This window comes from Macaca fascicularis, chromosome 1 (genome assembly GCF_037993035.2).
Source record: "Macaca fascicularis isolate 582-1 chromosome 1, T2T-MFA8v1.1".
Taxonomy (NCBI): Eukaryota; Metazoa; Chordata; class Mammalia; order Primates; family Cercopithecidae; genus Macaca; species Macaca fascicularis.
Window position 1 is genome coordinate 192,366,406 of NC_088375.1, and position 26,907 is coordinate 192,393,312.

Consider the following 26,907-nt stretch of genomic DNA (forward strand, 5'->3'; position numbering starts at 1 on the left):
GATTAAAGTTAAAAATTGCTAAGAGTTACTATCATAATATGTAATTTTGACTACTAAAAATAGATTTACATGTAAGGTGTGTAAAAACAGTAAAATGTGTTTTTTAGTAAGAGATTATAAGAAGGCATGGAAATGTAAATTTTACCTAGTGATAAAGAATTGTCTTAAATTAGATCAGATAAAGCTGAAGGTTTAAGCAAGTTATGGAAAGATTATAAAACTTAATCTGGCAAAAATCCCATGTGTAAACCTTAACTAAATTCAAAAGGGTATTATATGGTTTTTTCATAAATTGAGCATTGAAATAAAAGCACAGCAAAGTTGTCTTAAGATGCTAACTCACCTTTCAGCAAAAGGGTTACAAAAGGTTTGTAAAGATTTCACCTCATGGTCAAATTGGTTATGATTAGATGGTATTGTCTATGAAGTTTCATTAAAAAATTGAGGCTGGGTGCAGTGGCTCATGTCTGTAATCCCAGCACTTTGGGAGGCCAAGGTGGATGGATTACCTGAGATCAGGAGTTAAGAGACCAGCCTAACCAACATGGTGAAACCCCATCTCTACTAAAAATACAAAAACTACCCAGGCATTGTGGCACATGCCAGTAATCCCAACTACTTGGGAGGCTGAGGCAGAAGAATCACTTGAACCTGAGAGGCAGAGGTTGCAGTGAGCTGAGATTACACCACTGCACTCCAGCCTGGGCAACAAGAGCAATATTCCATCTCAAAAAAAAAAAAAAAAAAAAAAATGGGGCTGACATTAAACTAATGCAAGGATAAATTTTGGCTTTGAACAGGATTTTCATGTAATAGTAAAGGTTAATGGAAGATTTTTGCTTTTTGAGTTATCATTTTGGCAAAATAAATAATTTATGGTAATCTAGACTTCTATTTCATAACATCAAGTGTTTTAAACCTCTAACATATTTATCAGGCTTCCAAAAACCAAACTCCAAGTTTCAAAATTGTCTTTCCTGATGCCTGGCTTTCTGGATGGTTCAGCAGGCCTCTGAATCATCCAGAGAAGAGGTAAACAGAATTATTTGACATATTTAATTACATGGAATTGCTAAAATGATATCCAGTCTTCTTTAGGTTTTTATTTTGTTGAACAATATTAATACATGTTCCAAAATTGTATGAGATTTCTAAAATTCTAATGTCTATGTATATGCTATTAATCATAATTAAGATTGAAGTTATTGTAAACCACAAAGATAACCAAATCTCTTTGTCAGTTGTGTTTTTAAGTGTAGCTATGCTGGAAATTTTGTCGTCTGCAGACAACTGTTGTCTTGCTTTGTTCCTTTTCAAAAGACAGTTTATAATCAAGATATAGGACTTTTACAGGTGTTCTCAAATGCAGGTTTCTAACATTGGAATAGAGAAAAAACATACAGGATTCATGAGGAGCTGAAATGTTCATGAATATCAAACAGGAGTTAACTGCATGAACTACACTAATAGAAGGCTGACATAATCTTTTTTAACTTTTTGCTTGAAACATTGCTCATCCTTATTTTGTCCTTCAATGTCAAGGAAACTTTTATTCTAAGCCATCTATAGCTTTTAACAATTAAGTAAGATATACTCTTGTGAACAAAATTTAAGGCATACTTCTTTCTCATTGCCTGGTTCCTCTAAAATTTAGAAACTATTTGTGAGTATTCTTAACTTATGGCAATATAGTTATTTGCATCAGTACAATAAGAATCCATTTTCTTTTTCAACAGAACACAATTGGAGAAACTGGTTGTCTTTACCAAGTCTTTGACTGGAAGGCTGTATTTCTTTTTAAGGAATCAAGCTTGACTTGAAGAGCCAATAAAAGCCCTTTGGGGAAGACTGGCCCCATGCTCTTGCCTACACAGTTCCCCAGGTAGATTCCTGACCTATGGTCAGTAAAAAATGTCACTTTCTGACAGGTCCAGGTGCTCCAAGCTTATCTTAGGACCTTAAGAGGAAAGGATCACCCAACTCACAGGTATTTAAGGATATAGACCCATGGCTGGACTTGGCTTTAAAAGGTCTTATCTGAGATTTCTTCTGGAACAGAGTTTCATCAAATCCAATCTAAAAGGCCTATGTAGAAATAATTATTCTTGTTGTACTTTATGCAAATCATCAGGCCAAGTATATGACTAAACTTTATTCTACAAATAACATGGTCCTATCATAATTTGTTTTTACTGAAAATGAGGACTGGAGAGAAAAAAATTATGCTCCAAAACGTATATATTTGTCATTAAATTCTAGTTTCATTGGTTATTTTTAAGTTTTTTTGCCTACATTTTAGACTAGCCATGCTTATTCCTGTGAATCAAGTAATGATTTCCTGCAGGTTGGGAAAAACAAAAATGTATGGGTAATGTAAAAATCTGGATCAATATGCTAGTTCTGGCCAATTATCCTGCAAATCCTGCCAGGTAATAAATGTGAATAGGTTGCTCATAAGCCAGAGATTTCTTTGGGAAAATAAAATCAAGGAACTTCATAGACCCTCCAAAAGGGAAATTCTATATCTTGGCACTAAAATTTTAGATGGAATGATCTAATAATCCCACCCTTGTGGGAATCGCTACACTCACTCTACTATTTGAGGTAGAGTTATACATGGTAGCACCTTCTAACTGAAATACTGGACAGAGAGTTTCCACTGCTGTAGTATTTTGCTTAATTATTATCCTTAGAGCAGGAATAATAGCTACTGACAAGAGGTAAGCATGAAGGTTTTACTATCACTGAGTCCACCAGGACTTTTTATTGGGTTTGGTAATATGTCACACCCTAGCTACGCAAAGGTTACAAAGAAAATAGATTTTATATAAGAAAGGATCTTGTATGGTAAATTCTTATCCTAAAGAGAATAACTGCTTGTTTAAAAAGAGGGATGTTTAGGAAAAGTCAGAAAGTATAAGCATGTCATAAATGGTCTGTGGAAGTTGCGAAAGAATTAATAATTGCAGGAAAGATTCAGCCAAGGTTAACACTAAAGTTACTCTAGCCACCCAAATCCAATGCCACTTATCCTTCTATATTAACAGTATTAACATTTGTTAATGTTACTTTTATATTAACACTATTAACATTTCAGCAGCACCTGGTGGAGGCAAACCAGTATTACAACCCATCGGAAAGGTGGACAGCAATCAAACTCCAAATGGTACTGTGGACAGAACCATGCATGGACATGCCTTTCTTCTGAGGACCCTTAGACTGACCCTAGGAGAAGCCCTAACTGTCAGGGCACCCCTTTTTGGCAAGAATTAGTCAGAAAGAGTCATTATCTAATACCCCTTAATAACAGTTAGGGTTACCACTCCTGAGGGGGAGAATAAGATAGGAGTGAAAAAGAAATTATTTAGGCAGATAGTGAGGGTAAGGAAGTCTTCATTAAGGATTTACTTTTAATGAAAAACAGACCCCAAATCATTTTCTTCTCTAACAAAGAGCAGCCTGTAAAATTGAGCTGCAGACATAGACCAAGTAAGCTAGAAGCTTGCAAAGGTGAATGCTGGCAGTTGTGCCAATAGGAAAAGGCTACCTGGGACCAGGCATGATCAAAATGGTGGCTCTATCTTCCCTTCTCTTTGCCAGCCACGTGTACAGTATGGAGCAGACAAGATGGTGCTGGCCAAGTAGAAAGCCTATTGGCATATTAAGATTAGGGTGGAGTGACAAGCCTTCCCCACACGCTATGTAAACATCACACCCAGTTGAACCAATCTGTGGACCCTAGACACTGCCTCCTCAAGCTAGCCTATAAAATCTGCTGCAGTCTGTCACAGGCCGGCTTTTACCTTTTGGATGCCCCTCTCTCTCACAAGAGAGAAAGCTGCTCTCCTCTCTCCTTTCTTCTGCCTATTAAACTTTCCACTCCTTAACCCAACCACGTGTGTCTATGTCTTTAATCTTCTTAGCGTGAGATGATGAACCCTAGGTATTTACCCCTGACAACAATGCCACTTCACTAAGGGTGGGGTGTAGTGGCTCATGTCTATAATCTCAGCATTTTGGGAGGCCAAGTGGAAGGATTGCTTGAGCTCAGGAGTTTGAAACTAGCTTGGGAACATAGCCAGACCTTATCTTTACTAGAAATCACAAAAATTAGTTGGGTGTGATGGTGCGCATTTATAGTCCCAGCTACTCAGGAGGATGAGGTGGGAAAATTGCTTAAGCCTGGGAGGTCAAGTCTGCAGTGATCATGTACTCCAGCCTGGGTGACAGAGTGGGACCCTGTCTCAAAAAGAAAATCCATGCAATAAAATATTCAGCCATAGAAAGGGATAAAGTACTAATTCATACTACAATATGAAGTTTGAAAAAATTATGCTAAGTGAAAGAAAGCAGACACAAATGTCCATATATTGTATGGTTCCACTTATGTAAAATGTACAAGATAGCCAAATTCAAAGGCAGAAAGTATTTTGTGGTTGCCAGAGGCTCGGGGGAGGGGGCAGGTAGAAAAATAAGAAATGAATACTAATGGATATGGAGTTTCTTTCTTGGGGGATAAAAATTTCCTGACAAGAATTCACAAGGGAGGTTCCAAGATGGCTGAATAGGAAAAGCTCCAGTCTACAGCTCCTAGCGTGAGCGACACAGAAGACAGGTGATTTCTGCATTTCCAACTGAGGTACCAGGTTCATCTCAAAGGGCCTTGTTGGACAGTGGGTGCAGCCCATGGAGCATGAGCCGATACAAAGCAGGGCACTGCCTCACCCGGGAAGCACAAATGGTCAGGGAATTCCCTTTCCTAGCCAAGGGAAGCCATGACAGATGGTATCTGGAAAATTGGGACACTCCCACCCTAATACTGTGGTTTTCCAACAGTCTTAGCAAATGGCACATCAGGAGATTATATCCCATGCCTGGCTTGGAGGGTCCCACGCCCATGGAGCCTCGCTCACTGCTAGTACAGCAGTCTGAGATGGAACTGCAAGGCAGCAGTGAGGCTGGGGGAGGGGCATCTGCCATTGCTGAGGCTTGAGTAGGTAAACAAAGTGGCCAGGAAGCTTGAACTGGGTGGAGCCCACCGCAGTTCAAGGAGGCCTGCCTGCCTCTGTAGACTCCACCTCTGGGGGTAGGGTATAGCTGAACAAAAGGCAGCAGAAACTTCTGCAGACTTAAACGTCCCTGTCTGATAGCTTTGAAGAGAGTAGTGGTTCTCCCAGCATGGAGTTTGAGATCTGAGAATGGACAGACTGCCTTCTCAAGTGGGTCTCTGACACTCGAGTAGCCTAACTGGGAGTCATCTCCTAGTAGGGGCAGACTGATACCTCATACGGCCGGGTGCCCCTCTGAGATGAAGCTTCCAGAGGAAGGATCAGGCAGTAACATTTTCCATTCTGCAATATTTGCTGTTCTGCAGCCTCTGCTGGTGATATCCAGGCAAACAGGGTCTGGAGTGGACCTCCAGCAAACTCCAACAGACCTGCAGCTGAGGGTCCTGACTTAGAAGGAAACCTAACAAACAGAAAGGACATCCACACCAAAACTCCATCTGTACATCACCATCATCAAAGACCAAAAGTGGATAAAACCACAAAGATAGGGAGAAACTAGAGCAGAAAAGCTGAAAATTCTAAAAATCAGAGTGCCTGTTCTCCTCCAAAGGAACACAGCTCCTCGCCAGCAACGGAACAAAGCTGGACGGAGAATGACTTTGATGAGTTGAGAGAAGGAGGTGTTACACCTTATAATTTCAAGACTTACAATAAAGTTACAGCATTGTTCTAAGATTGTTCTAGAATTGTTCTAAGAATAAACACATGGGTGGGTTAACAGAATAGAATACAGAGTCCAGAAGTAGACCTTTATACATTTTTTAATAAAGGTGCTAACCTTTATCAGTAAGGAAATAACTCTTTTTACCAAATATTTCTGGAATAACTGGATATACACTGAAAATGAATGAACCTCTCAATTTTACCACACAGTATATACAAAAATTACCTGCAGTGGACCATAAACCTAAATGTAGAAACTAAAAACTATAAAATATTTAGAAGAAAGTATAAGAAACATATTTTGTGACCTTAGAGTAGACAAAGATTTCTTAAATAGGCTTTTTGTGTCCCATCACAAAATTATAAAAGAAAACATTGATGAATTCACCTCCATCAAAATTTTAAAACTTCTACTCTTTATAAAACACTATTAAGAAAGTGAAAGACATGGCATAGAATAAGAAAAGATTTATAATACATATATCTAAAACAAAGGACTAGTTTGAATATATATAAAGAACTCTTGGCCAGGTGTGGTGGCTTATGCATGTAATCCCAGCACTTTAAGAAGTCAAAGATGGAGAATCACTTCAGGCCAGGTGTTTGAAACCAGCTTGGGCAACATGGTGAGACATCATCTCTAATATGTAAAAAACAAAACAAAACTACTTCTACAACTCAATAAAAAGAATACAAACCAGAAACAGTGGTGCATGCCTGTAATCCCAGCACTTTGGGAGGCAAGATTACCTGAGGCCAGGAGTTTGAGACTGGCCTGGACAACATAGTGAGACCTCATCTCTACAAAAAAGATTTTTTTTAATTAGTTGGGTGTGGTGCTGCATGCCTATAGTCCCAGCTACTTGAGAGGCTGGGGCAGGAGGATGGCTTGGGCCTGGAAGGTTGAGGCTTCAGCGAGCCAGGACTGCACCCCTGTACTCCAGCCTGGGCAACAGAGTGAGAATCTATCTCTAAAAATAATAATAATAATAAAAATAAAATTTTTTTAAGAATACAGACCACTCCACTGAAAACATACAAAAGATTTGAACAGATGCTTCACAAAAGAATATATAAATGGCCAAAACATATTCATGGTCATTAGACATGCTCAAAAGGCAAATTAAAACTACTATTTACTAGATAAACCCTGGCACTTGCATCAGTCTGTCTTGGGTTTGATTGCTTTGCTCACCACTTCAGAGGCTGATCATGCTGAATATAGTATATACTGTACACACTGGAGCCTACACCTTATTAGTTCTCCATGATATGCTCAAATTGGTTGTATCTTCATAAGATTCTTTTCAGAGAAACAATCTACTATATTCTCCAAATTAATTGTTCTTTATGAGGAAGAAGTGAACAGAAACATCCTCTGTAGCCCTCTTTCCTCTTCCACTCTAATTAGCTGAGCAATAGAAAAAGACAGCCCAATAAGGAGAGTAGCAAATGATTAGCACCAATTACTCTAGTACACTCTGTAAAAGTACAACTCAAAAATTAGAAATCAGAAAGAACAGAACTTTAAAATACAATACCTGTTCTCTCTGTTCACCACCCACAGTTTTTCCAGGGGAGTGGTCTTCAAGTTGCTTATTGTCTTGAGATTCACACACCTCTCCTTTAAGTCTTTCAACCTTAAATACAAAAGAAAACATCTTGTAGACTTCTCAATTTTTGTTTGGATAAATCATTGCTTTGTTTTTTAATTATACAAGTAACATACAAATACGCTCTCCTTGTAAAACTTCAACACATAGGTATACAGAATAAAAAACTGTATTTTCCTTCATATTACAACTGTTCCTCCCTTTCCAGAAATAACACTGCTTGGAATGTACCCTACCTGAACTTTTTCATGCATACACACATGTATTAAATATATAAATGGGTTAGATACATAAATTTACAAAGATTTAGACAACTTACCAATCTTTACTTATTTATTCATTCTTTTTATGATTGCATTTTTATTGTGGTAAAATACACATAACACAAAATGTACCATGTTAGCCATTTTTAAGTGTACAGTTCAGTGGCATTAAGCATCATTAAGCATATTATTAAGCACATTGTCAAGCACACTATTGTGCAACCATTACCACCATCCATCTCCAGAACGCTTCATCTTGCACTGAAACTCCATACCCATTAAACAATAACTCCCATTACTCCCTCTCCCCAGCCACTGGCAACCACCATTCTATTAATACTTTCTGTCTCTATGACTTTCACTACTCTAAGCATGTCATATAAGTGTAATCATATATTATTTGTCCTTTTGTGACTGGATTATTTCATTTAGAATAATGTCTTCAATGTTCATTCATGTTGCAGCATGTGTATGAATTTCTTTCCTTTTTAAGGCTGAATAATATTCCATTGTAAGGCTATACCACATTTTGCTTATCTGTTCCTCTATCAATGAGCATCTGAGCTGCTTCCACCTTTTGGCTATTGTGAATAATGCTGCTATGAATATGGATGTACAAATATATGTTTAAGTCTCTGTCTTCAATTCTCTGGGGCATATATCCAGAAGTGGAATTGTCAGACCACATGGTGATTCTATATTTAACTTTTAGAGTAACTGTTTTCCATGGTGACTGCACTATTTTAGATTCTCCCCAGCAATGCACAAAGGTTCCAATTTTTCCACACCAACATTTGTTATTCTCTCTTGTTTTGCTAGCAGTCATCCTGATGGGTCTTTAGTCATTCTTACAAAAAAAATTTCTAAAGCACTTAGTATTATGCCAGGTATTTTTTTAGACATTAGATATATGATTATTTAATTAATATAAACTAAAATTGAAGAGATGTATTTAAAATTTGGAAGTACATATTTTTAAAAATCAGTAAATTGCTAAGAAGAAATGGTTAAAAATATAAACAATTAAAGATTTAGTATTAATAATCTTAAACTTATCCAATATAATAGGGTAATATTTTCTATGTGGTGAACGTGTTAACTATAAACTATTATCTAATCCCTTATTTAAAAGATCCTAGATTTACATATAGCAACAATGTTGCTGTGTAGCATAGGTAGTTAAAATGTATAAAATATAAGTACTGATAGAATACATCTAGGTCAAAGCATGGCATCCCTCTGAGATGTTACAGCCCCCAGTATTGGTCCCTGCTAAAGACTAACCTACATGTTGTATATCTGTGTTGCTTATGCTGTTGATTGTTATGGTAGACACATTTAAATAAGTTCTAAGAAGTAAATTAAACTTACCATTTCACCAAGCACCTTTTTTTCTGAGTCAAGTGATCGAACCCTATTTCTTAAAGCCAGAATTTCCTCATCCAGTCTCTGATTGTGTTCCTTTGCTTTCTGTAGGTCAGCTGCATCTAAAACAGAGAAGAACACAGTTTACTCAACTGGATCAAAGTTTTAGTTTTAGGGGCACTAACTCTAAAAATGAAGGAAGTGCTATTGCCTGCCCTTCTTGTTAGTCCTATCGTGTCTCTGCATATGTGGCTGGCTCTCTATGCAGGAGAGCCACAAGGCTCTCAAGTCTAGTCCTAGAATATTCTACCAACCCAAAGAAACAACAGAGAAAGTTTTATATTACTCACACTAGACCAATGAATTGGACTTTTTGAGTGTAGGGTTTCCAGCAATAGAGGTTCTTCTAGGACCTAGAATTTTAAAACAATTTAGCCTAGCTTAGCTTTTAAAAGTTAAATGACCAAAAAAATGGTCTTCCTACATGCCTTTCAGTCCTGTCTCTTTTACATACCTCCTAGTCCATTTGTTTACAAATCTATTCTTAGAATAATTCCATGCTGTAGCTTTACTGTAAATCTTGAAATTGTAAAGTGTTAACACCTTAACTTTTATTGATTACAAATGGAATATAGGCTTTTTGTTAACCAAACTACATGGTTTTGTTCAAAGTGAATATTTTTATCCCACCTTCAGCTGGTACCATGTCCCAAAATAATATTTTTAACACATAGTAAATATTTTCAGAAATATATATATATTTATAGTAATATACAAACAGACAAAGTTGTGTTAAAAATATTTAACAACTGGTTAAGCATGCACCCTCATCTATAAGAATGTAGCTCTGAAGTAGAGTTCTAGAGAACATTTTGCTGTGCTAAATATTATCTCTTTAGTGGCTGGGAAGACATGGGGCTGGAAGGAGCTAAGACAATTAGGGCAGGTAGGAATGTTTAGAAGACTCAGGACAACAGCTAGTTATAAGTCAACACAGAATTATTCCAGTACCTTCACAACTTTACTGCCATACTAGTATATACCAGCTCACAGTAGTCCTGTGGGTACACACACACAAACTCCACAAATAAAAAACCCAAATGACATTATACCACACATCTTACTCTACAACTTACCTTATTCACTTGATAATATATCACAGAAATCTATTCATGTCAGTGCACACTTGGCTCCATGTCATGTTTAATATCTGCAAAGTATGCTTTGTATAGTCACTTATTTAACAATCTATTATTGGTAAACATACTGCGTTTAATTTTACTACCCAACAAGTTATTTCTTTTTTTCTTTTTTTTTTTTTTTTTTGAGATGGAGTCTCGCTCTGTAGCCCAGGCTGGAGTGCAGTGGCCGGATCTCAGCTCACTGCAAGCTCCGCCTCCCGGGTTCCTGCCATTCTCCTGCCTCAGCCTCCCGAGTAGCTGGGACTACAGGCGCCCACCACCTCGCCCGGCTAGTTTTTTTGTATTTTTTAGTAGAGACGGGGTTTCACCGTGTTAGCCAGGATGGTCTCGATCTCCTGACCTCGTGATCCACCCGTCTCGGCCTCCCAAAGTGCTGGGATTACAGGCTTGAGCCACCGCGCCCGGCGTTATTTCTTATTCTCTGTACTTCTTTGTTAACTGGCCACTTAAAAAAGTGGGAAGTATTCTCTCTTCTTCCATTTTCTGGAAGAAATTATATAAATTTAGTATTATTTATTCCTTAAATAATTCCTCTTATTAGAATTCACTAATGAAGCCATCTGAGCCTGGAGTCTTCCTCATGGGAAGATTTTTATTTTTATTTTTCATTTGAGTCCGTCTTGCTCTGTTGCCCAGGCTGGAGTGCAGTGGTGCAATGTCACTGCAGCCTCCGCCTCCTGGGTTCAAGTGATTCTCTTGCCTCAGCCTCCTGAGTAGCTGGGATTACAGGCATAGGCCACCACACCTGGCTAATTTTTTTTTTTTTTTTTTTTTTGTATTTTTAGTAGATACAGGGTTTCACCATGCTCGCCAGGCTGGTCTTGAACTCTTGACCTCAAGTGATTCACCCCCTCGGCCTCCCAAAGTGCTGGGATTACAGGCATGAGCCACCATGTCTGGCCCATGGAAAGGTTTTTAACTAAAAATTCTGTCTCTTTACATAGATTTAGAGCTATTTCTTCTCAGGTGAGGTTTGGTGGTTTGTGTCTTTTAAGGAATGTGTCCACGTCATCCAGGTCGTCAATTTATTGGCATAAAGTTTTTCATAATATTCCCATATTATCTTTTTATTCTGTAGAAATATTCTGTTATTTTTTATATTGATAATTTGTGAGTTCTCTCTTTTTTCATGACCAATCTAGTTAGAAGTTTGTCAATGTTGTTCTCTCTGAAGATGCAGCTCATGGTTCCACTGATTTACTCTACTGTGGTTCTGTTTTTAGTTTTGTTGATTTTTTTTTTCTTTTTTGAGATGGAGTCTCGATCTGTCACCAGACTGGAGTGCAGTGGCACTATCTCGGGTCACTGCAACTTCTGCCTCCCAGGTTCAAGCGACTCTCCTGCCTCAGCCTCCTGAGTTACCTGGAATTACAAGCGTGCGCCACCACGCCCAGCTAATTTTTGTATTTTTAGTAGAGACGGGGTTTCACCATGTTGGCCAGGATGGTCTTGATCTCTTGACCTTGTGATCCACCTGCTTCAGCCTCCCAAAGTGCTGGGATTACAGGCGTGAGCCACCGTGCCCAGCCACTTTTGTTGATTTTAGCTCTTATTTTAATATCTCCTTCCTTCTGCATGCCTTGGATTTAATTTTCTCTTCTTATTCTGTTCTTATTCTTCTTATTCTTATTATATTTAATTATTTTTTTTATTCTTATTCTGCTCACCTTATTCTGGGTTTCTGAGGTATAGACTCAGATTATTTTGAATCCTTGCTTGATTTCTAATATAAGCATTAAATACTATAAAATTCCCTCTAAGTACTGATTTAGCTATGTCACAGAAATGATGATATTGTTGCATTTTCATTTTCTTCAATTCAAAATATTTTCTAATATCTCTCTTATTTTTTTTCTCTGAAGGCATAGTCTTTTTATAAATATCTTTTTAGGCCAGGTGCAGTGGCTCACGCCTGTAATCCCAGCACTTAGGGAGGCTGAGGCGGGTGGATCACGAGGTCAGGAGTTCAAGATCAGCCTGGCCAACATGGTGAAACCCCGTCTCTACTAAAAATACAAAAATTAGCTGGGTGTGGTGGTAGGTTCATGTAATCCCAGCTACTCGGGAGGCTGAGGCAGAGAACTGCTTGAACCTGGGAGGCAGAGGTTGCAGTGAGCCGAGATCATGCCACTATACTCCAGCCTGGGCAACAACATGAGAATCCATCTCAAAAAAAAAAAAAAAAAAAATCTTTTTAATTTCCAAATATTTCCAACTAACCTACTTCTGTTACCAATTTTTAGTTTAATTCCATTATAATCAGAGAACATAATTTGTATTTCATTTTTTTCACAGAGATTTACTTTATGGCCCAGGATGGCCTCTCTTTTTTAAATTTTGAACTTTAAATAGATTCTTGGACCAGTGCTTCATATCCATCAGCTAATTTGACTTTAGGACCTGTCTCATCCCCAGTAGCTTTTCCAGAACAATTACCTTCATGAATTTTCCCCAACCAAACTTGGGTATCTTCAGCATTTTTACTTTTCTAATAAAGACATCATGGAGAAGATAACTAGATTGGCAAAGCTTTTCTCTTTTCCAGTGCTGTCTGGAATCAATCTATTGACCACTTCTTTCAAGTCATTCGCACCTTTCAGGTCATAATTTCCATCATCTTCTTCTGGATTTTGCAGACCTGTTGGTGCTGAGCATGAGAGGCCTTCTGTGTCAGATTGTTGTGCTTTTTAGTAAAATCAACACAGAATAGATGAAACAAATAATCATCGGTAGTCTTGACATCAGCGTGAGGTTCAATCATGGTCTGCCATTTTTTGACAATGGAACACATTTTGTTACGGGTAAATCTATGCCCTGGAAGTTAGTCAGTTTTTGTCCTGAACATCTTCAGCATCAGCTTGAATTTTCTAAATGCAACTTCATCATTCTGCAGATCAGCAAGACTCACTTCAAACACACGACCCCTGAGGCTATTAGATGCAATTTTGGTTCCTTGAGTCCTGGTGACTAGCGTCTCTCCAATATTTCTTATATTGAACATAGCAAGTGCTTTTATATCACACCAATCTTTCTTAGAAAATGGATCAACCACTTTAGCTTTGGCTCCCTTTTTGCTACCTTTCATAAGGTGCTTGTTCTTGCCAACAGCCATGGTGCTGCTCACAGGGCCAAAGGCTACATGAGATGTTTTGATACAGGCATGCAATGCGTAATAATCATGTCATGGAAAATGGGTTATCCATCCCCTCAAGTATTTATCCTTTGTGTTACAAACAATCCAATTATACTCTTTAAGTTATTTTAAAATGTACAATTAAATTATTATTGACTGTAGTCACCCTGTTGTGCTATCAAATACTAGATTTTATTCACTCTTTCTTTTTTTACCCATTAGCCATTCCCTGCCTCCCACTGAAACTGCCCCTCTACTCTCCTTCCCAGCCTCTGGTAACAATCTTTCTGCTCTCTATGTCGGTGAGTTCAACTGTTTTGATTTTTAGATTCCACATATAAGTGAGAGCATGCAATGTTTGTCTTTCTGTGCCTGGCTTATTTCTGTTAGCATAATGACCTCCAGTTCCACCAGGATGGTCTCTCTTGGTGAATGTTTCATGGGTATATGAAAAGAATGTGTGTTCTGTTTCTATAAATATCAATTAGGTCATTTTGATTGCTAGTATTTTTAGGGCTTTTATATCCCTACTGATTTATTTCTGTTTACTTGTTCTATTAATTACTTAAAAAGCAGTATTCATTTTATAATTGTATTCATACATTTTTAAAAGGAGGGATGCCTAGTTGTAGAATTATTTAAAAACTGGTAAACATATTTAAAAAATTTTTAGCTGTTACCATTCAAATATTCAAATTTCATTATATTATTGCTAACTGGTAGCATTTTTATATAGGCAAGCTAGGGTCAGAATAATTCACCACTGATTCAAGCCTACTGGCTTCCCAGTGAACAAATATGTATAAAGTATTGTTAAATGCATTATAAAGTATATTGGTATCAGTGGTCCCAGTAAAAGATGCATGATTTGTGTTGATCACAGGTTTGGGAGTCAGACATACAAAGATTCAAATACCAGCTCTGATACTTATTGTAGCTATTGGATAACTCACTTAACTTTGCCATGACTCAGTTTGCTTATCTAAGAAAAGGGGATACTACTACTCACTACTTGGAACTGCTATGAGGATTAGATGAGATATGTGTATTCAGGGTAGTATGGCCACAGACTGTTGTGAGGATTAGAGATAAAGCATGTGAAGTGCCTGGCAAAGTACCTGTCACTTAGTAAGCACTTAGTACCTGTCACTATTAAATGGTAGTAGTAGTGGAAGTAATAACAGTAGTAGCAATAGCAATAACAGTAGTAGTACTTATTATTTTAATTCCAAAATATTATTATTTTAAAACCTATTATTAATGTATATTATATTATTTCTTAATGTATTATTATTAAATAATAATTTTTTAAAAAATTTATTCTTTTGAGATGGGGTCTTGCATTATTGCCCAGGCTGGAGTGCAGTGGCACAGACATGGCTCACTGCAACCTCCAACTCCTGGGCCCAAGCCTCCCAAGTCTTTGGGACTGCAGGCATGTACCACCATTCTTGGCTACTAAATAATAATTATTATATCTTCTAGAATGACTTACCATTTTCTTTCTGCTTTACCAAATTTTCCTTCAATTTGTCAATTTCTAGTTGAGCCTTCTTAAGCGCAGAATCTAAAAAAAGAAACAAAATATTTGTATAAGGAACAAATGATTCGTATAATAATCAAATTTCCAATGACTCTCTCTCTCTCTGGAACACTTTCTTTCACCTGGCTACTGCCCTGGAGTTTCTGCTTAAATGTCAGCTCCTCAGGGAATTTTCCCAGACTTCCCTCTTAGAGTTCCTACTGCACCCTATATTTAGCCCTATCCCTGCTTATCTGATCTCGTAATTGTCTTTCCCTAATAGTTTCCTCCATCAGATTTCATGATTAAGAGGAATTTAAACCACTGTAAACAATGGGAAAAGCTGAAAGTTTTTAGGCATGGTACTACCAGTTTAGTGAAAAGAAACTACACCCAGAAAAAAGTAAAAAGAATTCCTGCAATCAGTCATATTTAGAATTTTGCCAATAGCTGCTAGAAATATCAAAATAACAAAATTTCAGGAAATAGCTTTTGATACTATGCGAGAATTGTATAAGGATGGCACAATGATATTTAGGAAGACATGACGCATTGGAGTCTATTGGATTTGGGTTCTCTACTTCAGGTTTTATCCCTTTGTCTCCTGTGGTCTCCTCATCACCAGCAATATTGCTGGTGGATCTCCTATATTATCAGAATGAAGAACCTCCCAGAAGTAAGAGACTAACATGAATTTTATAACAGGTCACTTCTAACCACAGAGTGAGTTCATCAGCACAATTGTGAAGGTTTTATTATTACATCTGTTAACACTCAGTTCTTTAGAGTAAATCCCAGGATAACCTACCAGATTCACCTAAAACTGTATTCCTAACTATAGCAATACTATTACTATTACTGTTACCATAGCAGCAACTATCAGTGCCAGATATACGTATCATCATAACAAAGCTGCAAAGTAGATATTCATGCTTCCATTTTATAGATGAGATAAACAAGACTCAGAAAAGTTAAGCAACTTGCTTAACATTACACAACTAGTAAACGGTATGACTGGGATGTGAACCTAGGTCTGTTTACACTGAGCCAGAGATGTAAAAATAGCTTCTGTTTTACTAAAAGAACAGTTTTCCAAATGTATTCCTCTATGGAAGAAGGAGAGAAAGTAAAGTGAGGGCAGGTGGAAAGGATATTCTACAAAGAGGGAATAACACGAGTAATACAGGAGGTAGCACAGAACAAAGGAGACGACATAGGAGGGAACACTGAGTAGTTCAGGAACTACATATAGTCTAATACTGCCCAGTCTGTAGTGCAGAGAATTAGGGAAGTGTGGGATATGAGCTGGATACATAGGCAGAGGCCAAACCAGAAAGACCTTATTTGCTACACAAGAGAGCTCAGAATTTATTACGTGAACAGGGGCTTCCAAACTGTATTCTGTGAACCTCAGAGTTCTGAAGAGGTACTTCAGGTGTTCTGAAAACATTTGACTTAATTGCTATTTGAAAAAAAATAACTATTTTTGGAATAGCACACATAGTGAAATATATTGCTCCAAATTTAAATAATATCGGACTACCAAATTTATTAACTTGTATGGTCAGGTTAGTTTCTGCCATGTTTGTGAAGATACTTGAAAACTATAGCTTTCTGGGGTTGGGCACAGTGGTTCACACCTATACAACACTTGGGAGGCTGAGGCATAAGGATTGCTTGAGGTCAGGAGTTTGAGACCAGCCTGGGCAAGTAAAACCCCCTTCTCTACAAAAGATTTAAAAATTAGCCAACTGTGGCACTACACGCCTACAGTCCTAGCTACTCATGAGACTGAGGCAGGAGGATCACTTGAACCCAGGAACTCAGTGAGTGAGTGATGATCATGCCACTGTACTCCAATCTGGGCAACAGAGTGAAACCCTATCTCTAAAAAAAGAAAGAAAAAAAAAAGAAAATTGTAGCTAGTTGTAGCTTTCCAATAGTCCTCTTAAACCAGTAATATTTCTAAAATTGTATTGGTTGTAACTTTTCTTGAGATCTCTCTATCAGATTAACAGTTTTACTTTCTTAGTCTATTTCTAAGTCTCTTTCTAAGTCTGGTTAGCATAGATTAAAAAAAAAAAACTTTTTTACTGATGGAAAATTTCATATATATACAAAAGTAGCTAGAACAGAGTTATGGTAATACCTACATCCATCACCCAGCTTTTAACAATCACCAACTCACGGTCAATCTTGTTTCACTTATACCCTTACCTATTATATTAATTTTCTAATGTTGTATAACAAATTACCACAAACTTAGTGGCTTACAACAGCATCCATCTACTAGTTCACAGTTCTCTAGGTCAGGAGTCTGGGCATGGTGTGCCTGAGTTCTGTGATCAAAGTCTTACAAGGCTGAAATCAGGCTGTTGGCCAGGCTATGTTTCTCTCTGAAGGCTCTGGAGAAGAATTCATTTCCAATCTGATTCAGCTTGTTAGCTGAATTCAGTCCTTGAGGGTGTAAGACTGAGGTCCCCATCTCCTTGCTGACTGTCAGTTGGAGGTCTCTCTTGGCTCTTGGAGGCTGCCTGCATTCTTTGTCATGTGATCTTCTCCATCTTCAAAGTCATTGTTTCTTTTTTTAAATCATTAATGAAGAGTCTCCCTCATGTTAAATCCCTCTTGCACTTCAAATCTTTTTTGCCACGAAATGTCCTGACTCTTTCAAGAGCTCATCTGATTAGATCAGGCTCATGCAAGAAAATCTCCCTTCTTTAAAGTCAGTTGGTTTGGGACCATAACTACACTTACAAAATCTCTTCACAGCAGCATCTAGATTGTATTTTGTTGAATCACTGGGAAAAAATGTGTATATACCGGGGTGGGGCTCTTGGAAGCCACCTTAGATTTTCACCTAATATACTTATTTCCCCCAGTTCTTATATTTTTAACAGCTTTATTGAGGTACAGTTTACATACCTTAAAAATTACTTATTTCAAGTGGACAATTCAATGGTTTTTAGTATATCTACAGGTATGCCACTATCACAATCTAATTTGAGAACATTTCCATCACCCTATTAAGAAAATCATACCCACTTAGTCCCAATTCTCATCCCTAGCCCTAGACAACTACTAATCTACTTTCCTTTTTTTTTTTTTTTTTTTTTTTTTGAGACAGGGTATCACTATGTTGCTCAGGTTGGACTCAAACTCATAGGCTAGGTGATTCTTCTGCCTCAGCCTCCCAAGTGGCAAGTAGTTGGGGACATAGGCATGTGTTACTATGCCCAGCTATGCCAATCTACTTCCTATCTCTATAGGATTGCCTTTTATGTGCATTTCATCTCAACGGAATCACACAATACATGATCTTTTGCATCTGACTTATTTCACTTAGCTTGTTTTTGAGATTCATCCATGTAGCAGGTATAAGTACTTCCTTCCTTTTTACTGGCAGATAGTATTATATCATATGAGTACCAGGAGTCCTCAAGATCACCCCCAGATTTGGTGATATGCTAAGAGGACTCACAAGACTCAACATATGTTCATACTCAAAGCTAAGATTTCCTACAGCAAAAAGATGAAGCAAAATCAAAAAGATGAAGCAAAGGGAAAGGATGCACAGGGCAAAGGCCAGAAGAAACCAGGAACAAGCTTCCAAGAGTCTGCTCCCAGTGGAGTCACACAGGATATGTCTCCAGCAGTAAACTGTGACAATACATGTAAAATGTTGTCTACCTGGGAAGCTCATGAAAGACTCAGCACCTAAGGTTTTGTTGAGGGCTGGTCACACACACACTTTCTGCCTAGCATATACCAAGACTCTTAAAGGAAAGCAGGTATTCTGCATGGACCACATTGTATAAACAGCTTAGGCACAGTGAGCCACTATTGGTTAAGGAATGGTGGAAACCCTCCCAAAATCCAAGTTCTCAGATGTCAACCAGATGCTTGTGACTGTTATAGCAGTCCTTTCTCTAAGGATAGCAGTGTTGGATGTGCTGTTAGCTACTTTCTGCCCAGTATGGATATACTGCATTTTGTTTATCAGTTCACCAATTGACAGACATTTGGGTTGTTTCTAACTCTTGGCTATTGTAACTAATAGTGCTATGAACATTTACATACAAGTCTGTGTTTCTCCTGGGTAGATAGCTAGGAATGGAATTTCTGGGTTGTGTTTAATATTTTGAGAAACTGTTAAATGTTTTCCAAAGTATCTTCACTATCTTACCTTCTTACCGGCAATGTACAAGGGTTTTAATGTTTCCACATCCTTGCCAACAATTGTCACTGTCTGTCTTGTTTAGCACAGCCATTCTAGTGAGTATGAAGTAGACTCTCATTGTGGTTTTGCTTTGTACTTCCCTAATAACTAATGGTATCGAACATCATTTTTTTTAATCGACAAATAATAATTATATACGTTTATGGTGTACAATGTAATGTTTTGACATATGTTTATATTGTGGGGTGATTAAATCAAGTTCATTAACACATCCACCACGTCACATACCTATCAATTTTTGTGATGGGAGGTGCTGAGCATCTTTTCATGTGCCTGTTGGTCATTCACATATCTTCTTCCTGGAAATGTCTTTTCAAATCCTTTGCCCGTTTTTTTTCTTTAAGACAGGGTCTCACTCTGTCACCCAGGCTGGAAAGCAGTAACAATCATCGCCCACTGCAGCCTTAAACTCCTGGGCTCAAGCCATCCTTCCACCTCAGCCTCCCAAGTAGCTAGGACTACAGGCACATGTCATGACGCCCAGCCCCTTTGCTCATTTTTAAATGGGGCTGTCTTTTAATTATTAAATTGTAAGAATTTGTTACATATTCTGGATATAAGATCCATATCAAACACATGATTCACAAATATTTTCTTCTAGTCTGTGAGGTGTCTTTTCACTTTCTGATGGTGTTTTGAAGTGTAAAGGTTTTAAATTTTGATTTAGTCCAATGTATTAGTTTTTCTCTTCACTTTTGCTTTTGGTGTCATATTTAATGTATCACTGCTTAACCCAAGATCATGAAGATGTATTCCTTGTTTTCTTCTAATAGTTTTATAGTTTTAACTTACATTTAGCTCTGCGATCCATTTTGAATTAATTTTTGTGTAGCTGTAAGGTAGAGACCTGTATTATTTTGAAGCAAATCCTAGACATCATTTCATTCACTTATGAATGTTTCACTATATATCTCTAAAAAATAAGAACTATTTTTAAACAAAAAATTAATTTAACAAAAATTTAACAATTCTTTAATTCATATGTCTAGCAAGTGTTCAAATTTCAAATTGTTTTATAAATGTTAAAAATTTGAATCAGGATTCAATAAAGGCCACACATCATACATAATTGGTTAATAAGTCTCTTAAATCTTTAAAAATTCATCTTTTTTCTTGATATTCATTTGTCAAGGAATAAATATTTTATATGAATTCTTTTTCATTCTTGAAAAAATTATCATTGAAAAAATTTTTCATTTTCATCCAAATTTTATGATGTGATAGTGAGCTAAAGATTAAACTAAAGAGAGCTAAAGGGATTTATTTTTAAAAAGAGTTTGTTGAAAGAAACAAGCTAATACTTGGGAAACACTGTCATATTACACATGCCTAGCTATAAATTCTGCTGTAAGTGGATGACTCAGGAAGTTACAGATGGTGCACACATTGATACTGCACACAGCATTCCAAAAGGACTTGCTAATTCAGCTTCCCAAAAGTCCTAACAGACTCACTGTAGAGGTGGCTTTCAATTGATACGTTTGGGATTTACCCTATAGAGCAACTGCTGATAAAAGAGATTGCTATGTGATTGTGTTCTGTTGTGTCCAAATGTAGCCACTATGGGTGCTGAATATCCTGCTTTTCCTTTTTCCTCTTGTATTGCAAGCAGCAAATATTGCTTCTCATCACGCTCATGTGGCCAAATTTATTTTCTTTTTAAATTGTGTTTACTGATAAATACATTGCATACAGTAAAATTCACCCTTTTAAGTGTATAGTTTGATGAATTCTGACAAATATGTACAATTGTATATCCACCAACCCAAACAGGATATGGAACATTTCCATCATTCTGAAAAGTTATTTGTGTCCACTGTTTAAAATGTATTTATAAAAAATTTACATCCTGATATTCTGTTTTTTTATTATTTGTTATTAATCACACAGTTTGGCGTAATCATTATTGTTTTATACATTTAACATTTTTAATGTTTATGATTCTGAAGTAACCTATATATTGTATTTGTAAAATAATCAGTCACGGATTAAAAATATAGAAAGGAGATAATTATAATTTAAAAATTTTATACTAAATTCTAGATAAAGCAAAGATGTAAATATAAACAATAAAAGTACCCCCCCCAAAACCAGGGTAAATATCTTCAATAATCTTGTAGTGAAGAAAAGGCTTTAAACATGAAAACTCAGAAGGCATAAAGAATAATTCACTTAAACCCAACTTGATCAATATTAGCATTTATGGTAAAAAAAAATAACAACAACAACATAACATTTATAACCAACAAAAGGCTGATATCCACAATATATAAAGAACTCCCACAAATAAATAAAATAGGAAAAATAGACAAGAAACTTGAGCAGGAACTTCACAAAGTTGTATATCCAAATGAGTAACAACAACAACAAACATACAAAAAGATTTTCAACTTAATTAGCAGTCAGGGAATACCAATTAAAGCAACACTTAAATACCACTATGCACTCAACATAAAAGGTGAAGTGAATAAGACCGATAGTACCAAGTACTGAAAACCAAGGTGGAGGAACTAAAATCTCACATACAACTGAAGAAAGCTTAAATTAGTATAACTACCTTGGAAGACCAAAGTAGAACCTGCCCATAACCCTTGGATTCAGTAATTCTACTCTTACCACAATCAGAAATGTGTAATAAGCACACTGAGACATATACCAAAATGTTTATAGCAGCAATATTTATAATAGACAAAAACTGACAACACAATTGTCCATCAGTAGAACGGATAGATTGTAGTATGTTTATTAATGAAATATTATAAACAGCAGAGTGAACAAACAACTGCTACATATAACAAAATGAATGAATCTTGTAAGACTGAGCAGGAGAAGCAAACCATAGAAGGCATACTGCGTGTAGTCAAACACAGAAACTGCATTCAAAGTCAGGACAGTAGTTACTCTGAAGGAGGAGGAAGGATGTAGAGACAGAGAGAAGGAACACAGCGGGCTTCTGAGAGGCTGGGAATTTCTTGTGGTGAGTGGTAAACACTTATGAGTTGTGAACTTTTGGTAGATATGTTTGGGCTTTGACAAAAATTCCTAGCATGGTAGAAAATGAGGCTGTTCATCACTTCTATGTGTTTATCTTAAAGACTTTTTTCTCAGTGTTTTTTTTCTCATGTTCCACCCTGAGATGAGATCAGTACAGTTAAAGCATGATCAGAAATGGTCATCTGAAACCACAGCTTACCTAATTTACACTGTTCTTTCTCCCTCACTTGTAGTTCATCAGTGAGTCTTTGAATCTCTTCATGGGCCACCCCTAACTTCTTTGCTACTTGTTCCATTCCTTTTCCTAGGTAGTTTTGTGATGTTTTGTCTTTTTCCAGGTCTTCATTATGAGACTGAAATAAAACTTCTGTTAGTAATAAAACAAAGAGCAAATGTACTCTCATGACATTTTGCTATTTTCCATTAATGTTTTAAAGAAAATTAGCAAACAATATCTATGTGTATTTCCGTGTGTGTGTGTGTGTGTGTGTGTGTGTATTTCTTTCCTTAGGTTGAACCAAACAAAACTGGTAATATTTGATTGTTTTTACTTATAAACATGCGGTTTCATATGGTTCAACCTAACATCCAAGAGATATAAGTGTATTGTTATACTTCTTTGCAGTATTTTTTATTCATATACATTTTTACATAGTCATAATACTAATACATGTACAAGTTTCTGTCTGGCTTTTTAAATTTAACATTATACAGGAACACTTCTCTGTAAATTCCTGTACAGATTTTGTAATGACAATTTTTTTTTTTTTTAGATGGAGCCTTGCCCAGTCACCCAGGTTAGAGTGCAATGATGCAATCTCAGCTTACTGTAACCTCCGCCTCCCAGGTTCAAGCGATTCTCCTACCTCAGACTCCCAAGTAGCTGGGATTACAGGCACGCACCACCACGACCAGCTCATTTTTTGTATCTTTAGTAGAGACGTGATTTCACTATGTTAGCCAAGCTAATCTCGAACTCCTGACCTCATGATCTGCCCACCTTGGCCTTCCAAAGTGCTGAGATTACAGGCATGAGCCACTGCGCCCAGCTTGTAATGATAATTTTTAAAGGCTGTATTGTGTTCCAGCATGGCTATAATATAATTTCTGTCTCACTTAAAAATTTGGATAGCTTCCGATTTTTGCTATTGAAAATAACACTGTGATGTATAGTTTAATCTTGGGTTACTTCCCATGCTTAAATTCATAGCGTACACTTTATTCACCAGACTTACCTATTAATAACATTTCTCTAGATCAAAAACATTAAATTCCATGAACAGAATTGAATATATTTAAAATAATGTACTATATACTCTAAAGAACTCCTTAAAAGGTGAACTACAAACATATTTGTAAATAAAAAATATGTATAGTCCCAAGGTAATTTTTTTTTTTTTTTTTGAGATAAGGTTTTGCTCTGTCGCCCAGGCTGGAGTGCAGTGACATAATCTCAGTTCACTGCAACCTACACCTCCCAAATTCAAGCAATTCTCCTGCCTCAGTCTCCCTAGTAGCTGGGATTACAGGTGTGCATCATGATGCCTGGCTAATTTATGTATTTTTTAGTAAAGACAGAGTTTCACCATGTTGGCCAGACAGGTCTTGAACTCCTGACCTCTGGTAATCTGTCTGCTTCGGACTCCCAAAGTGCTGGGATTATAGGTATGAGCCACCGCACCTGGCCTAGTCTCATGGTGATTTTTAAAAGCACATAACATACATAGATTGTTTAAATTTTAATACATTCAATAAAAATCAGCTATGATGTTAAATGAGTGATTTTTTCCTCCTCAAATTTTTGTGATGTGTTCATAATACTTTTATGCATAATTTGATAATTTTTACAACATGACTTTTTTTTTAAAGAAATGAGGTCATGCTCTGTCACCCAGGCTAGAGTGCAGTGGCGTGACCATAGCTCACTGCAGCCTCCAACTCCTGGGCTCAAGCAATCCTCCCACCTCAGCCTCCCATGTAACTGGGACTATAGGCACATACCACCACATCCAGCTAAATTTTTTTATTTTTCATAGAAACTGAGTCTCACTATGTTGCCCAGGCTGGTCTTGAACTCCTGGCCTCAGGTCATCCTCCAGTTTTGGTCTCCCAAAGTGCTGGGATTATAGGCATGAGCCACCACATCTGGCCATGAATCTATACATTTTCATATATTGAAACAAAATACTTCCAAGGTAAAAGCTGATTTGTAATTAGCCACAATTATGAAGTAAAGGATTATAATTTCTTTTTTTAACCTCACTTAGATTTTTTTAGACTGTTACACAGGTTCTTTTTTTTTTTTTTTTTGAAACGGAGTCTCGCTCTGTCGCCCAGGCTGGAGTGCAGTGGCGTGATCTCGGCTCACTGCAAGCTCCGCCTCCCGGGTTCACGCCATTCTCCTGCCTCAGCCTCCCAAGTAGCTGGGACTACAGGTGCCTGCCACCACGCCCGGCTAATTTTTTTTTTTTTTTTTTTTTTTTGTATTTTTAGTAGAGACGAGGTTTCACTGTGTTAGCCAGGATGGTCTTGATCTCCTGACCTCGTGATCCGCCTGCCTCGGCCTCCCAAAGTGCTGGGATTATAGGCTTGAGCCACCGCGCCCGGCCTGTTACACAGGTTCTTGATGTTCTCTTTGTAGAGACTGGTGGATTTGTTCCAATTTCTTCTTAACAAAATTCAACATATAAATGAAATGTACATAAATCAGTCTTTGTGAACAAAAATGTCATTTTGGCTGGGTGTGGTGGCTTACCTGTAATCCCAGCATTTTGGGAGGACAAGACAGGAGGATTACTTGAGCCCAGGAGGTTGAGGCTGTAGTGAGAGGAGATCGTGCTACTGCACTCCGGCACTCCAACCTGGACAAGAAAAACAGAGAGAGAGAAAATGTTTAAATCTTCAACTAAAGTATAAAAATGAATGATAAATTTTAGCAAGATTGCTAGATATAAGGTCAATATATAAAAATATTATAATTTAAAATACCAGTGACAAATAAGTAGAAAATTAATTTTTTAAAAAATATAGCATTTATTAATAGCATCTAAAAATATGAAGTACCTCGGAATAAATCTAAGAAAAATGTGCAAGATCTTTGAGGGGAAAATTATAAAAATGTACCTACATACATTAGTAAATTAATAGATATTTCATAATCACAGATATCTAGCAAACAATTTGAGTTTATATATGGCGTGAGATAAATTTATTGCAAGCTCTAAAATTTCATGTATGGACTTGGCATCTTTCAGCCTCACAGAAGCCCCAAAAAAGCCTAGCCATCAGTTACTTGGCCAGAGTATGTCCCCCATCCAGAGAGAAAGAGTCTCCATCTGGCCAGTCCTCTATCAGCTGGAGCAGCTGTACTCCACCCAGTCCTCAAACTAATGGGTTTCACTTCCCTGCCAGCCCATGGAATTTTTCAGAGAAGCCAATCACATATTCCCAGGGGAACCAGGAGGCACCTCATCTTCTTGTCACTACAAAGCCTGCCTCCCATACCCTCTATGAGTTCATTCTATTCCTGAGAGTAACCCCTTGTGGCCCTGCATAGCATAGCATATCTATCCTCTTCCCATAGGCTGTGAATATATGTGACTAATAAACTGTTATCAATCTCATTTCTGTCTAGTGTCAGGTGTTATGTATTTGGCTATCCTGTGGTATTGAGGGCAGGCATTCCTCACCAATGGGAAACAGAACTTCGATCAGGATTTGGGGAGCTTTTTTTTTTTTTTTTTAGCATATGTCTATATCTAATTGTTCCATTTGTTGAAAAGGTTATCCTTTTCTCATTGAATTACCTTGTCACCTTTGTTGAAAATCTGTTGATGGTGTACTTGTGGGCTTATCTCTGAACTCTCTATTCAGAGTTCCATTGATCTATAGAGCTATCTGAATGCCAAGAATGCATTTTCTTTTTTTGAGATGGAGTCTCACTCTTTAGCCCAGGCTGGAGTGCAGTGGTACAATCTCGGCTCACTGCAACCTCCACCTCCCATGTTCAAGCGATTCTCCTGCGTCAGCCTCCTGAATAGCTAGGATTACAGGCACTCACAACCATGACTGACTAATTTTTGTCTTTTTAGTATAGACGGGGTTTCACCATGTTGGCTAGGCTGGTCGTGAACTGCTGCCCTCCGTTGATCTGCCCACCTTGGCCTCCCAAAATGCTGGGATTACAGCTGTGAAACATTGCATCCAGCCCAGGAGTATATTTTATTGATTGCTACAGCTTTATGGTTAAGTCTCGAAACCAGGAAGTGTTAGTCCTCCAACTTTGTTCTTTTTCAGTTTTTTGACTAGTCTAGGACCTTGCATGTCCACATCAATTTTAGAATCACTTTGTCAGTTTCTACACATAAAAAAAGTGACTCTGCTAATTATTTTATGCTCAGGCTCTTTACAACATTAGTTAAAACAAAATATTAGCTTTAAGCAAATTGGGAATGTAACACAAATGTTACAGGCCATATTTTATCATAAAATGAGTATCTGGGGTTTTGTTTGTTTGTTTTTGTTTTGTTTTGTTTTGTTCTGTTGTTTGAGACAGGGTCTCGCTCCATTCCCCAGGCTGGAGTGCAGTGATGCAATCATGGCTCACCACAGCCTCGACCTCCCAGGCTCAGGTGATCCTCCCACCTCTGCCTCCCGAATAACTGAGACTACAGGTGCATGCCACCATGCCTGGTTAATTTTTGTACTTTTTGTAGAGATGGGGTTTGCCATGTTGCCCTGGTTGGTCTCAAATTCCTAGGTTCAAGCAATATACCTCCCTCGGCCTCCCAAAGTGCTGGGATTACAGGCGTGAGCCACCGTGCATGGCTGGAGAATCTGTGTT

General features: G+C 37.5%; 2 protein-coding genes and 1 long non-coding RNA gene across 42 annotated transcripts in view; 1 reads left to right on the forward strand and 2 right to left on the reverse strand.

The window, feature by feature from the left end:
• Positions 1-3,280, forward strand: part of LOC135968250 (uncharacterized) — a 142,082-nt gene extending 138,802 nt beyond the window's left edge. Inside the window, exon 3 of the long non-coding RNA XR_010582875.2 lies at positions 3,098-3,280. This is a non-coding gene — a long non-coding RNA (uncharacterized lncRNA). The remainder of the gene's footprint in view (positions 1-3,097) is intronic.
• The window catches only part of CCDC30 (coiled-coil domain containing 30), a 191,327-nt gene that overhangs the window by 148,606 nt on the left and 15,814 nt on the right, over positions 1-26,907 (reverse strand). For 21 of the 40 annotated variants that reach the window (XM_065533730.2, XM_074010325.1, XM_074010192.1 and 18 more), the window contains 5 exons: positions 24,820-24,925; positions 22,264-22,417; positions 14,804-14,875; positions 8,980-9,095; positions 7,274-7,372 (listed from right to left, as the gene is read on the reverse strand). In XM_065533730.2, coding sequence (XP_065389802.1) covers positions 7,274-7,372; positions 8,980-9,095; positions 14,804-14,875; positions 22,264-22,417; positions 24,820-24,834 — 456 coding nt within the window. In that variant the 5' untranslated portion in view covers positions 24,835-24,925. Of the gene's footprint in view, positions 1-7,273; positions 7,373-8,979; positions 9,096-10,109; positions 10,184-14,803; positions 14,876-22,263; positions 22,418-24,819; positions 24,926-26,907 lie in introns of all 40 variants that reach the window. The other 19 variants (XM_074010293.1, XM_074010326.1, XM_074010242.1 and 16 more) reach the window with 4 other exon arrangements.
• Positions 12,454-13,417, reverse strand: LOC102120809 (small ribosomal subunit protein eS1-like). Its single transcript, XM_074010555.1, has one exon. The coding sequence runs from the start codon at positions 13,285-13,287 to the stop codon at positions 12,997-12,999; it is 291 nt and encodes a 96-aa protein (XP_073866656.1). The 5' UTR covers positions 13,288-13,417; the 3' UTR covers positions 12,454-12,996.